The sequence below is a fragment of the Phyllostomus hastatus genome, unplaced genomic scaffold, assembly GCF_019186645.2.
Source record: "Phyllostomus hastatus isolate PE091 unplaced genomic scaffold, TTU_PhHast_1.1 phas_contig_29, whole genome shotgun sequence".
Taxonomy (NCBI): domain Eukaryota; kingdom Metazoa; phylum Chordata; class Mammalia; order Chiroptera; family Phyllostomidae; genus Phyllostomus; species Phyllostomus hastatus.
In genome coordinates this window covers 5,567,741-5,581,938 of record NW_025333835.1, presented here as the reverse complement: position 1 = coordinate 5,581,938, position 14,198 = coordinate 5,567,741, and the positions used below count along the sequence as shown (strand labels likewise).

The window sequence follows — 14,198 nt, the reverse complement described above, 5'->3', positions numbered from 1 at the left end:
CAAGGCCTGCGGGCCGAATCCGGCCCTCCACCTTGTTTTATCCAACCCAACACCTTGTTTCTACCTGGCAGCAGCTCTGAGCTCCTTGCCCCTAGTTAAGGAGTAGTTACATTTATACAGTCCTAAAATTACATTTGGCCCTTTGAAGGCAACTGCAAGGTGAATGCAGCCCCTGGTGAAAATGAGTTTGACACCCCTGATATAGAGAATTTTGTGGGAAAAGATTGAGGTAGAAGAGAAGAATCTGAAGCAAAGAAGGCTTGAAAATTGAAAAATAAAGACTGTGGGAAGCAAAGGCAGGATCTCCAGTCCAGGCATATATGTGAGGTAGTAGATTCAAGCTGAATAACAAGCGAGAACCTCCACTTCAGAGCAGTGCATGCATGGGAAACCTTTATCTGGCCAGCTCGTTCCACAATGCATTCCATATGGACTCAGTCTGGCTGGCTGGACGCTAATTTCCAGATCAAAGGACATTTCTAAAAATATCCTTTTTTTAGAGCTGATGCTTGATGAATAAACAGAGTAGGCAGTAAGTCCACAGGCCTATTTGATAGCACATTGTCCCAGCACAGAAACCCATTTCCTCCTGAGGCTCTCAAGGCCAAGAGGCATAGACCATCCTAAGGGAAGGCGAAGTTCACAGGCCTTGCCAGCACTCTTCAGGCTGAGATAAGATCAGACAGTGCGCACATAGTCTGGCCCGATTCCTGCGGCCTAGCAGATGTGTCTGCTCCAGCTGCCTCGGAGGAAAGAGGAAGACAGCAGTCATGGGAACAATACTCTCGTCAAGCAGCCAAGAGGAAGGAATGGGCCCCAGCCATCGGTTCAAACTGCAACCAACTCTCTTATCTCAAAATCCTGCATCCTCATACTCACTTCTGAGATGTGGAAGACAGGCACCATTTCTTTTCAGTCAGTCAAGAAAGAATTTACTATATACATTTCTGGCATGATCCCAAAGGCAGGGAATTTAAAAGAAGGGATTACCACTTTTAATGACTACATTCTTTGTGCCAAGTCCTGTGCTCAGTGCTCTACAATCATATTTTTATTTAATCTTCACCACAACCTTGGGAGGCAGTTAACGTCATCAACCCTTTACTAATGACGCAGATTGGGAAGAGTTGGAATGGTCTTATGTCATAGGGTGGCAGAGTCTGTCAGACTCCAAATGGCAGGGTTTTTCTATGTCTTGATGTCATGTTGGGACACAGGCCAAGGGCACAATCCCGATGACTAACGGAGAGGCAGAAAAGGCACACTGATCCCTGAGGGGTGTGGTGCTGTCTACATGGGCTTATGAAGTCACAGGAAGCCTAACGCAGGGGAATGCCAGTGCTACCAACCTGTTCCACCAGCCCAAGTATTGCCACCCACATGGGGCATGTTGTCTGGGTCTTCCTTCCCGTGTTTGGGAGAACTCACATCTTCACCACTGTCTCTGTTGATTGTTATCTAAAAACGAAGAATCGAGATATTATCTCTATCCCATGTCCAACACCAGAAACTGCAGGGCAGAGAGAATTCTCTTCCCCAAAGTCCTTAAGGTATCCCACAGCTTAGGCCATAGGCACATGGATACTGTTAGTGTCTGGCAAAAACGTCATCAGATTTAACATCCATTTTGTTGGAAGGAGACAAATTGAATATATTTTTAAAAAGAAAAGAAGCTGGACTGGGTTTGCAGAACATGCCTCGAGCATTTACACAAGGAGCAAAACCTATAGGAAACGGGGAAAATGGATCACACCAGGCAGCTACTCTCCAGTGGTTTAAAAGGATTACTGCCCAGCGATTCCAGCTGAGTTACAACAGATATACATTGACCTATTTAATTTTTGAAGAAATCCCACTCTCTGAGAAATGTCATTTTATATAAAATATATGAACCCCCCCCGGAAAATATATCTATTTTATTTCAGTGGCATGTTATATACACAGACACTAAAAACAGCTTATTTATTTCTTGGACCCACTCCAATTTTGTTATGGTATTTTGTATCTTTACTAATTCATTTCTATTTTAAAAGTAGATTTACTATTTGGCAATGCAAACAGAATAAACAGCACTTGAGGCTTCCTCTGTGAGAGCCTGTGGCTCATTAGTCCCTATTTTCATTCAGCATAATTTCACCAAAAGGACTGATAGCCACACAGAATTCCAATCCTAGTGGGCAGTTCAGTAGGTATTAGTCTACAATAAAAAGAACATGAAGCAGTTACATTTAACATACCCTCTTAGCCTGTTCCCAAATGTAATGATTTTCAGGGCAGACCAGATCAAATGTTCATTTACTTGTTCAAGTAAGACACAGAAAACTGTTTCAGCAGGACATAATGCAAAGTGCCATAGGGCCTACCAAAGCTGGGGAGGATTAGTCAGTGCCCTCAAACTGCATAAAATGGGGCAGGGAGCTTGCAAGTGGACCTGAAGCACGTTGCCAGATCAGTCTCTACAGGCTAGCCCGTTCATTGTTGGGACATTTCTCATTTTGTATGTTAAGATTAATGAAGGCACGTAGGTAACATTAAAAGTCTTTGCAAATAAAATGGCTATTAAAAGTGAATTCAACTTAACTTCCATTGTCTTATACCCAGACTAGTTCATTTCAAATTTTCTGACATTCTATAGAGATTTTAATTAACTGAAACTTTCTGTCAATAGCTTTGGCAGCATTAACAGAATTTTTCCCATAACTTCAGCATACTTGAGGAAAATTTAGCAGCCAGAGCATAATAATGGATACGAATTCCACATACATAATCATGCTCTAAAAATGGATGAATATAATTTCTTCTACTTTAAAAAAATTAAACTATGCAGATAGCTAGTAACATTTAGAAAACAAATAAACCTTTAAAATATTTTTCCCAAAGCATGCCATTACTTTCCAACTGGTCCAGAGGTGATGTAAGAGAAAAGCAGTAAATTAAAATGTGTACAGTGATAGAAGAATTCTAGACCAGCACTAACCAATAAAATTTTCTGTGTTGATGGAAATGTTTATAACTGTTGTATAGAAAATAGTAGCCATTAGCCCAATGTGGCTATTGAGTATTTGAGGACCTGAATTTTAAATTTTATTTAATTACATAAAATTTACATTTAAATACCCATATATGGCTAGTGGCTATCTCGCTAGACAGCAAAGCACAAAAACAAGCTTGCCTAAGCCCTGGAAATATTATTTGGAGATTTTTGTAGCATCTTGTAGATGTTCTCCATGGGAAATGAGAAAGACAAGAAACAATTAAAAATGGGATAGAGTTTTATTATTGCTAATTTAAGAAATCTATCCCCTCCTCTCACTGCTAGAGCAGCAGTGCCTTCCTCTACCCCCTGCCACCCCCCTCCCCAACAGAAGATCCACCAACCCCACCATGGGGGAACTGCTAGCTCTATCCTCCCAACTACTGGTGGCCCTGCCCCACTGAGCTTATACTTTGCAATACTGTTAGCAGGCTGTGGCCAACTTGGTCCCACAGTGCAGAAGAAGTTACAGGAGCTCTGGGCAAACTATAGGGAAAACTGAGCTGTATGGCTCTTGGGCAGGGGCCATTTTTCCCTTGCATGCCCAACTGCAGCCACCATTCCTGTGCAGAGCCCTCCCTTCACACAACCAAATTTTGGTCTGTTTGGGCCTGATGAACTCTGCTGACTTCTGATGAACCCTGATGACACCCTAAGACTCTGGCCCACAACAGTGGTCTGAGAGCACTTGGTGAATGGTAGCTGACCTTAATGAACCTGACACTGTTGATGAGTGGCCTCAGACCCAGCACTGGCTCTGAATTTGAATCTGTATCACATTAGCAAACACCACTCATCCCTACCTGGTGACTCACTGAGAACCTACCTTACACAACTTGCAGTCCACCAGAGGCTCTTTCAGTGACTGAGCCTAATAGGCAGCTACCAGGTGAAGGCAGATGTCAGGTAGCCTTGGGCCTTTTGCTGACCTGTCCCTGGGCTCAGTGCTGGTGGAAACAAGCCTTGGTGCACAGCTTGGTCCCTCCCAAGCAAGCACACTTAGCCCCAACAAAGGAAGCCACAAACTGTGGATCACTTCATAGCTCAAAACAGGTAGCTCAGGGCTGGTCATCAGGTAGCATCCCACCACGGTAGCCCCCAAAACAAAACACCCAGTGGTGGGATTCAGACCTCATTACAGCACGACCTAATTAGGTCCACAAGCAGCACACTCAAAGAAAGATCTTGGCAGGCACAAGTCTGTTGGGGAAAATTCTTCTTTGTGGGGTCAGCTGCCACACAATTGTTCATATGTTGCAGTGGGAAAAGATCCTAATAGCCAGCTGGAGGGGAAATGCCACCCACAAACAAACCAATAGCAATTAAATTCAATAGGAGGGCTCAAATACTTAACACAAAGGGCATTCCCAGAGCAACTAGCTCAGGTGATCAAGGAGACTGTGCCACTGAGCCCCACAAAACACCTACTACATAAGGCTACCCTACCAAGACTGCCTAATACGCAGAAATAAATACAGAGAGATAGCCAGTATGGGGAGACAAAGAGACATGCCCCAAATGAAAAACAAACAAACAAACAAAACCCTAAAATCAAACAAACAAAAAAACAGGAGAAATCCCAAGAAAAAGAATTACATGAAATGGAGGCAAGCAAGCTACCAGATACAGAGTTCAAAACAATGGTTATAAGGATGCCAAAAGAATTTAGTGAAAACTTTCAACAAAGAGATATCAAGCATAAAAAAAAGACATAGAAACCACAAGAAAAAAAAATCAGGCAGAAATGAAAAATACAATATGTGAACATACAAGAAGGAATCAACATCAGGTTAAATGAAGCAGAGGATCAAATCAGCAATTTGTAAGACAAGGTAGCAGAAAATACCCAATCAGAGCAGCAATTAAATAAGTAAGTAAGTAAGTAAATAAATAAATATGAGGACAGTTTAATGTACCTCTGGGACATCAAGTGTAACAACATGTGCATCATAGGGGTCCAAAAGGAGAAGACAGAGAGCAAGGGATCAAGAACCTATTTGAAGAAATAATGGCTATAAAATTCTCTAACCTGGTGAAGAAAAAAGATACACATATCCAGGAAGCACAGAGAGTACCAAACAAGATGAACCCAAAGAGGTTCACACCAAGATATATAATTAAAATGGCAAAGTTTAAAGACAAAAAAAGAATCTTAAAAGCAGCAAGAGAAAGTTAGTTACCTACAAAGGAGCTCCTATAAGACTGTCAGCTGATTTCTCAACAGAAACATTTTAGGCCAGAAGGAATTGGCATAAAATATCCAAAGTGATGAAAAGCAAGGGCCTAACCAAGACTACTCTACCAAGCAAGATTATCATTTAAAATTGAAGGCAAGAATGATCCAAGATGGTAGAGAAGTAAGTGGGAGCTACATTAACCTCCTCCCAGGACCCATCTGGAATTACAACTAAATTGTAGAGAAGTCATCTTGAATAGCCAGCTGAACACTAGCTGGAGAGAAGCCTAATAACCACAGACACACAGAAAAAAACATTTTACCACAACATGACTGAGGGAGTGTAGAGAAGATGCAAGAGGGCTGGCTGGGCTCCCATGGGTGGCAGCTGAAGTGGGGGAGGGATATAACCCCAGTAAACATTTACATACCCAATGTAGGAGCACCTAAGTATGTAAAGCAAATCTTGATGGACAAAAAAGGAGAGATCAACAGAAACACAGTCATAGCTGGGGATTTTAACACTCCATTAACTTTAATAGATAAATCTTCCAGGCAGAAAATCAACAATAAGACAATGATCTTAACTACATAGTAGATCAAATGGATTTAATTGATCTTCAGAGCATTTCACCCCAAAGCAGCAGAATATGCATACTTTTCAAGTGCACTTGGAACATTTTCTGGGATAGACCACATGCTAGGACACAAAATAAGTCTCAATAAATTTAAGAAGATTGAAATCATATCAAGCACTTTTCTGACCACAAGGCTATGAAACTAGAAATCAATCACAAGACGAACACTGAAAAGCACACAAAGACATTGCAGCTAAATAACATGTTAGTAAACAATGAATGAGGCAATAATAAGATCAAGGAAGAAATCAGGAGATACCTTGAAACAACTGAAAATCAGGACACAACAATCTAAAATCTGTGGGACACTTGGAAAGCAATCCTAAGAGGGAAATTTATAGCATTGGGGGCCTATCTCAAAAAGCAAGAAAAAGCTCAAATAAACAATATAACTTCACACTTAAAGAAACCTGAAAAGGAACAACAAAGACCAAAGTGAGTAGAAAGAAGGAAGTACAGATCAAAGCAGAAATAAATGAAATAGAGTCCAAAAAAAACCAAAAAACAACAAAAGATCAATGAATCCAAGAGTTTGTTTTAAAAAGATAAGCAAGACTGACAATCTTCAACCAGACTCATTAAGAAAGAAGGAGGAAGGGCCCAAATAAATAAAATCAGAAATGAAAGAGGATAAATAACAACTGACACCAAAGACGTACAAAGAATTATAAGAAAATATTATGAACAACTATATAGCAAGAAACTGGATAACCTGGATGAAGTGGATAAATTCCTAAAAACATAAAATCTTCCAAAAATAAATCAGGAAGAATCAGAGGATCTGAATAGACAGATTACACCTACTGAAATTGAAGCAGTAATCAAAAAAACTCCCAACAAACAAAAACCTGGACTAGATGGCTTCACAGGTGAATTTTACCAAACATTCCAAGAAGAACTAATACCTCTCCTTCTCAGACTATTTCATAAAATTCAAGAGGAGGGAAGGCTCCCAAACTCATTTTGTGAAGCCAACATTATCCTAATTACAAAACCAGATAAAGACATTACAAAGAAAGAAAATTATAGGCCAATATCACTGATGAACATAGATATTAAAATCCTCAACACAATGTTAGCAAACTGAATACAGCAATACATCAAAAAGATCATACACCATGATCAAGTGGGATTTATTCCAGAAATGCAAGGTTGACATGACATTTGCAAATCAATAAATGTGATTCACCACATAAACAAAATGAAGGATATAATCACATGATTATTTAACAGATGCAGAAAAAGCTTTTGACAAAATCAAGCACCCATTTATGATAAAAACTCTCAGCAAAGTAGGAATAGAGATAACATACCTAAATGTAACATAGGCCATATATGACAAACCCACTGCCAGCATCATACTCAAGAGGCAAAAAACTACAAGTATTCCCCTTAAGATCAGGAACAAGACAGGAATGTCTGCTTTCACCTCTTCTATTCAACATGCTTCTGGAAGTCCTAGTCACAGCAATCAGACAAGAAGACATAAAAGTCATCCAAATTGGAAAGGAAGAAATAAAAATGTTTTTACCTGCAGATGACATGATACCATAGAGAATCCCAAAGATTCCACCAAGAACCTATTAGAACTGATAAATGTATTTAGCAAAGTAGCAGGATACAAATTAATATTCAGAAATCAGTTGCATTTTTATACACCAATAACAAACTAACAAAAAGGAAAATGAAGAAAATCCATTCACAATTTCTTCAAAAAGAATAAAATACCTAGGAATTAACCTAATCAAGGATGTAAAAAACCTGTACTCAGAAAATTGTAAGACAGTGAAGAAAGAAATTGAGGAAGATATAAATAAATGGAAGTAAATACTGTGTTCATGGATAGGAAAAATTAACACCATTAAAATGTCCATGCTACCCAAAGCAATCTACAGATGCAATGCAATTCCTATCAAAATTCCAATGACGTATTTCACAGAACTAAAACAAATATTTCAAAAATGTACATGGAACCACAAAAGCACCCACATAGCAACAGTGATCTGAGAAAGAAGAACAAAGTTGGAGGATTCACGCTATTTACGAGGCCATAGTAATCAAAATAGCCTGTCATAAAAACAGACACATAGATCAATGGAACAGAGAGCCCAGAAATAAACACACACCTTTATTGTCAATTAACATTTGACAGAGGAAGCAAGCATATAAAATGGGCCAAACATAGTTTATTCAATAAATGGTGTTGAGAAAATGGGACAGATACATGCAGAAAAATGAAACTAGACCACCTTCTTACACCACACACAAGAATAAATTAAAAATGGATCAAAGACTTAAATGTTAGACTTGAAACTATAAAAACCCTAGAAGAAAATATAGGCAGCAAAATCTTGGACATGGCTTGTAGAAACTTTTTATTAGATGTATCTCCTCAGACAAGGGAAACAAAAGAAAAAATAAACAAATGGGACTTCATCAAACTAAAAAGTTTTTGCACAGCAAAGGAAATCATCAACAAAGTAAAAAGACAACCCACAGAATGGGAGAACATATTCAGCACCAAAAAAAACAAACAACAAGCCCTGGCTGGCATAGCTCAGTGGACTGAGCTCGGGCTGCGAACCAAAGCATCACAGGTTCGATTCCCAGTCAGGGCACATGCCTGGGTTGCAGGCCACAGCCCCCAGCAACCACACACTGATGTTTCTCTCTCTCTTTCTTTCTCCCTCCCTTCCCTCTCTAAAAAACACACACACACACAAAACAAAAAACCCAAACAACCCAATTAAAAAGTTGGCAAAGGACCTGAATAGACACTTCTCCCAAGAGGACAAACGGATAGCCAATAGACATATGAAAAGATATTCAACATCACTAATCATCAGAGAAATGCAAATTAAAACCATGATGAGATACCATCTCACACCTGTCAAAATGGCTATCATAAATAAATTAAAAAACAAGTGCTAGCAAAGATACAGAGAAAGGGGAACCCTTTTGAACTGTTGGTGGGATGCAGACTGGTGCAGCCACTGTGGAAAGCAATATGGAGATATCTCAGAAAATTAAAAATGGATCTGACTTTTTTCAGTGATCCCAATTCTGGGAATATATCTGAAGGAACCCAAAACACTAATTCAAAAGAACATAAGCACCCCTATATTCATTGCAGCATTTACAATCACCAAGATATGGAAGCAGTCCAAGTGTTCATCAATACATGAGTGGACAAAACAACCATAGGGCATTTACACAATGGAATTCTACTGGGCTATAAAAAACCAGAAAATTTTACCCTTTGCAACAGTATGAATGGACCTGGAGAATATCATGCTATGTGATATAAGTCAGTCAGAGAAAGACAAATACCATATGATTTCACTCAGATGTGGAATCCAATGAACAAACTGAACTAACAACCAAAAGAGAGAAAGACTCATAGATGGAGAACAGTTGACAGCTAGTTGGGAGTAGGGGGTGGAGCAATTGAGCCAAAAGGAAAAAGGACTTACAGACACAGACAACAGTGTGGTGTCTGCTGGGGTGAGGAGGGTATAAGGGGACGAAATGGTAATGGAAAAAATATATAATTAAGGTTAAATAAAGAATAGAAAATATCATGCAAAAAATTGAAGGCAAAGTAAAGAGATTTGCAGACACGGAAAAGCTAAAAAGTTCATTACCATCAAACTAGTATTACAAGAAATATTAAAAGGTTTTAAGAAGAAAAAAGAGGAACACAGTTATAAAGAATAAAATGGCTATAGATACTTATCTATCAATAATCACCTTAAATGTAAATGGATTAAATGCTCCAATAAAAAGACATAGGGGAGCTGAATAGATAAGGAAATAAGACTTAAATATAGGCTGTCTACAAGAAATCCACTACATAATGAAAGGCATACAGATTGAAAATATAGATATTCCATGCAAATAGATATGAAAAAAGCTGAGCTAGCAATACTTATATGAGAAAAATAGACTTTAAAACAAAGGCTATAATGAAAGGAAGGACAAAAATGATAAAGGGATCAATCTAACAAGAAGATAAATTTTTTTGTAAAAAATTATGCACCCAACAAAAGAGCACTAAAATATATAAAGAAAATCAATGGACATAAAGACAGAGAATGACAGTAATAAGTCATAGTAGGGGATTTTAACACCCTATTGACATCAATGGATAAAACTTTCAGACAAAAAATCAACAAGGCATCAGCAGCCTAAAATGACACACTAGGCTTGATGTATTCAAGTGATATCTTCAGGGCATTTCACTCCTAATCAGCAGAATATACATTTCTTTCAAATGCACATGGTATACTTTCTAGGAGAGACCACCTTAAGAACACAAAAGAGTCTCTATTAAATTTAAGAAGATTTAAATCATATCACACAAGCAAAAACAGTCCCACGACGGAAATGCATAGCAATACAGGCCTACCTCAAGAAGCAAGAAAAATCTCAAACAATTTAGCTTGTATGCCTAAAGAATTAAGAAAAAGAAAAACAAAGCCCAAAGTGAACAGAAGAAAGACACTGAAAGGAACAGAGTGGAAATAAATGATATAGAGTCTCAAAAACAATACAAAATATCAAACCAAAACCAAAACCAAAACCAAGAACTAGTTCTTTGGAAAGATAAACAAGATTGATAAACCTTTAACCAAACTGATCAAGGAAAAAAGAGAGAGGACCCAAAACAATATAATCAGAAATGAAAGAGGAGAACTAACAATGGACACCAGAGAAATGCAAAGGACTATAAGAAAATATTACAAATAACTATATGCCAACAAATTGTATAATCTGGAAGAAATGGATAAATTTCTAGAAACATATAATCTTCTAAAACTAAATAAAGTAGAAACAGAAAATCTGAACAGAACTGATTACAACTAATGAAATTGAAGCAGTAATAAAAAAACTTCCAGCAAACAGAAGTCCTGGACCAAATGGCTTCACAGGTGAATCTTTCTCAACATTCAAAGAACTAACACCTATCCTTTGAAACTATTCTAAAAAATTCAAGAGGAGGGCCGATTCCCAAGCTCCTTTCATAAGTCCATCACTATCCTCATTATAAAACTAGGTAAAGACACTACTAAAAAAGAAAATTATAGGCCAATATCCTAGATGTATGTAGATGCAAAAATCCTCAACAAAATATTAGCAAAGTGAATCTAGCAATGCATTAAAAATATGACATATTGTGAGTAAGTAGGATGTATTCTGGGGATGCAACGTTAGTACAATATCTGTAAATCAATTAATGTGATACACCATATAAACAAAATGAAGGATAAAAATCATGTGATTAAGTTAATAGATGCAGAAAAACATTTGACATAATCCAGCACCCATTTATGATAAAAACTTTCAGGAAAGTGGGAATAGAATGAACATACCTCAACATAATAAAGGTCATACATGACAAACCCATAGCCAACACCATACTCAACTGGGAAAAACTAAAAGCTTTTTCCTTAAGATCAGAAACAAGACAGGAATGTCCACTTTTGCCAGTCATTCAACATAGCACTGAAAGTCCTAGCCACAGTGATCAGAAAAGAAGAAATGAAAGGCAGCCAATGGGAATAGAACAAGTAAACCAGTCATTATTTACAGATGACATGATACTATATATACAGAACCCTAAAGATTCTACCAAAAAACTACTAGAACTGATAAATGAATTCAGTAAAGTAGCAGGATAGAAAATAAATATTCAGAAGTCAGTTGCATTTTTATACACCATTTATGAACTACCAAAAAGGAAACTAAAAAACAACTGCATTTACAATCACATTAAAAAATACCTAGTAATAAATTTAACCAAGGAGGTAAAGGACTTGTACTCAAAAAAGTATAAGATACTAAAGAAAGAAATTTAAGATGATACAGATAAATGGAAGCATATACTAGGTTCACAGATAGGAAGAATTAAAATCATTAAAATGCCTGTATTACCCATAGCAATCTATAGATTCAACACAATTCTTATCAAAATACCAATGGCATATTTCACAGAACTGGAACAAATAATCCAAAAATTTATATCAAACTGCAAAAACCTGGAATAACCTCAGCAATCTTGAGAAAGAAGAACAAAGTTGGAGCAATCACACTACCTGGTATCAAACTATACTTCAGGGTCACACAATGGGGTAAAGATAGTCTATTCAACACATGGTGTAGGGAAAATTGCACAGAGATACTTGCAACAAAAATAAAACTAGACCAACTCTTTGTACCATTTACAAGAATAAAGTAAAAATGGATTAAAGAAATGTAATACTTCAAACCATAAAAATACTAGAAGAAAACATAGGCAGTAATATCACTGACATTTCTTTTAGCAACATTTTTTTTTCTGACATATCTCTCCTGGCAACGGAAACACAAGAAAAAAAAATAAGTGGGACTACTTCAAATAAAAACGTTTTGCAGAGCAAAAGAAATCATCTACAAAATAAAAAGACAACCCAAATGAATGAAAGAATATATTCACAATGATAAATCTGATAAGAGGTTGCTCTCCAAAATTTATAAAGAACTCATACTATATAATACCCCAAAATTAAGCAATCCAATAAAAAAATGGCAGATGACCTGAACAGACACATCTCCAGAGGACATATAGATGCCCAATAGACGTATGAAAAGATGCTCAACATTACTAATCATTACAGAAATATAAATTAAAACCACAATGAGATATCACCTCACACCTGTCAGAATGACTATTATCAATAAATCAACAAACAAGTGTTGGCGAGGATGTGGAGAGAGGGGAACCTCATGCACTGTTGGTGGGAATGCAGACTGGTGCAGCCACTATGGAAAACATTATGGAGTTTCCTCAGAAAAATTAAACATAGAGATGCTTTATTACCCAGTGATGCCACTTCTGGATATTTATTTGAAGAAACCAAAAACACTAATTCAAAATAATATATGCACCCCCATGTTCACTGCAGCATTATTTAAAATAGCCAAGATATGGAAGCAACCCAAGTTCCCATCAATAGACGAGTTGATAAAAAAGGCTGTTATACATACATTACCATGGAATATTACAAAAGCCATAAAAACAATGAAATATTACCATTTGCAACAGCATGGATGGCCTAGAGGGTATTATGCTAGGTGAAATAAGGCAAGTATCATATGCTTTCACTTATATGTGGAATCTAAAGAACAAAATAAATGAACAAATAAAATTGAAACAAACTCCTTGACACAGCATACAGACTTATGGTTGCCAGAGAGGAAGGGGTTAGGGGACTGGGTGAACGAGGTAAAGAAATGAAGTTGTACAAATTGGCTGTTACAGAATAGTCATGAGGATGTAAAGTACAGCACAGGGAATATAGTCAATAATATTGTGATAAGTATGTATGGTGCCAGGTGGGTACTGGAAATAGTGAGGGTAACACTTTATAAAGCTATAATTGTCTAACCACCATGCTGTATACCCAAAAGCAATACAAAATAATACTGAAAGTAAACTGTAATTGAAAAATAAAAAGAAGAAATCTATATTAATGTTATTATTTCAGTCTTATTTTTTAAACAAACATAATGGAGCTTACTCATGGAGATAGATTTATTATAACTTATATTGTATACATTTATAATAGTAGTGCTGTCATTGCTTAAAACACTTATGGACTGCTTCTGGAAGGATCTACAGAACCCATGGCAGATTATTTTAAAATATCACTAATAGTGGCAATTATGTGGTCTTTAAAAATAGTTTTTATTTTTAACAAATAGCCAAAGGATACTTGGAGTTGATGTCTGATATAAACTATTTGCTCATTTGCTATACATGTACCCTTTGGCAAGTCAATTAACTTCTCTGGGCCTCAACTTTCTTATCAGAAACTAATGGGTTTGAACTCAGTGATGTCCACCATTCCACCTAGAGCCAACATGCTCTGACTGAGTCAATGATCCCAAATCTGGTAAATAAGGTGATGAAGCTGGAGTTTTAGTCAAAACCAGGTACAATTATGCAATAATGAGATCAGTTTGCTTATGAGAGTTATGACTATTCTATGGGCCAATCCTGAAAGATAAAGTGCAAAAATAGTTGGAACAGTGGAAGGATTACTGGAATAACTGTTCTGAATACCATTCCTCACTCTGGTGTGTGTGTGTGTGTGTGTGTGTGTGTGTGTGTGAGAGAGAGAGAGAGAGAGAGAGAGAGAGAGAGAGCGAGAGAGAGTGAAGGTGTACTGTTTAAATAGCAAGTGAAAAACTTCAGAAGAGGTAGAGAAAGCAAGTGTCTGTGTGTTTGGTAACTTTACTTTCATAAAAATTTAGTTATCTTCTTTAGACATTTCACACAATCTAGTAATTCTGTTGTAAGAAAATAATA

The 14,198-nt window shown here is 37.2% G+C and overlaps 1 protein-coding gene and 1 long non-coding RNA gene across 2 annotated transcripts in view; one reads left to right on the top strand and one right to left on the bottom strand.

Annotated features, from left to right (window-relative positions):
* Positions 1-14,198, bottom strand: part of VWA8 (von Willebrand factor A domain containing 8) — a 421,660-nt gene that overhangs the window by 58,994 nt on the left and 348,468 nt on the right. Inside the window, exon 38 of the mRNA XM_045839249.1 lies at positions 1,350-1,458. Within this exon, the coding sequence (XP_045695205.1) occupies positions 1,350-1,458 (109 nt within the window). The remainder of the gene's footprint in view (positions 1-1,349; positions 1,459-14,198) is intronic.
* LOC123818914 overlaps positions 1-14,198 on the top strand; it is a 31,822-nt gene that overhangs the window by 2,734 nt on the left and 14,890 nt on the right. The gene's annotated exons all lie outside the window — the stretch shown is intronic.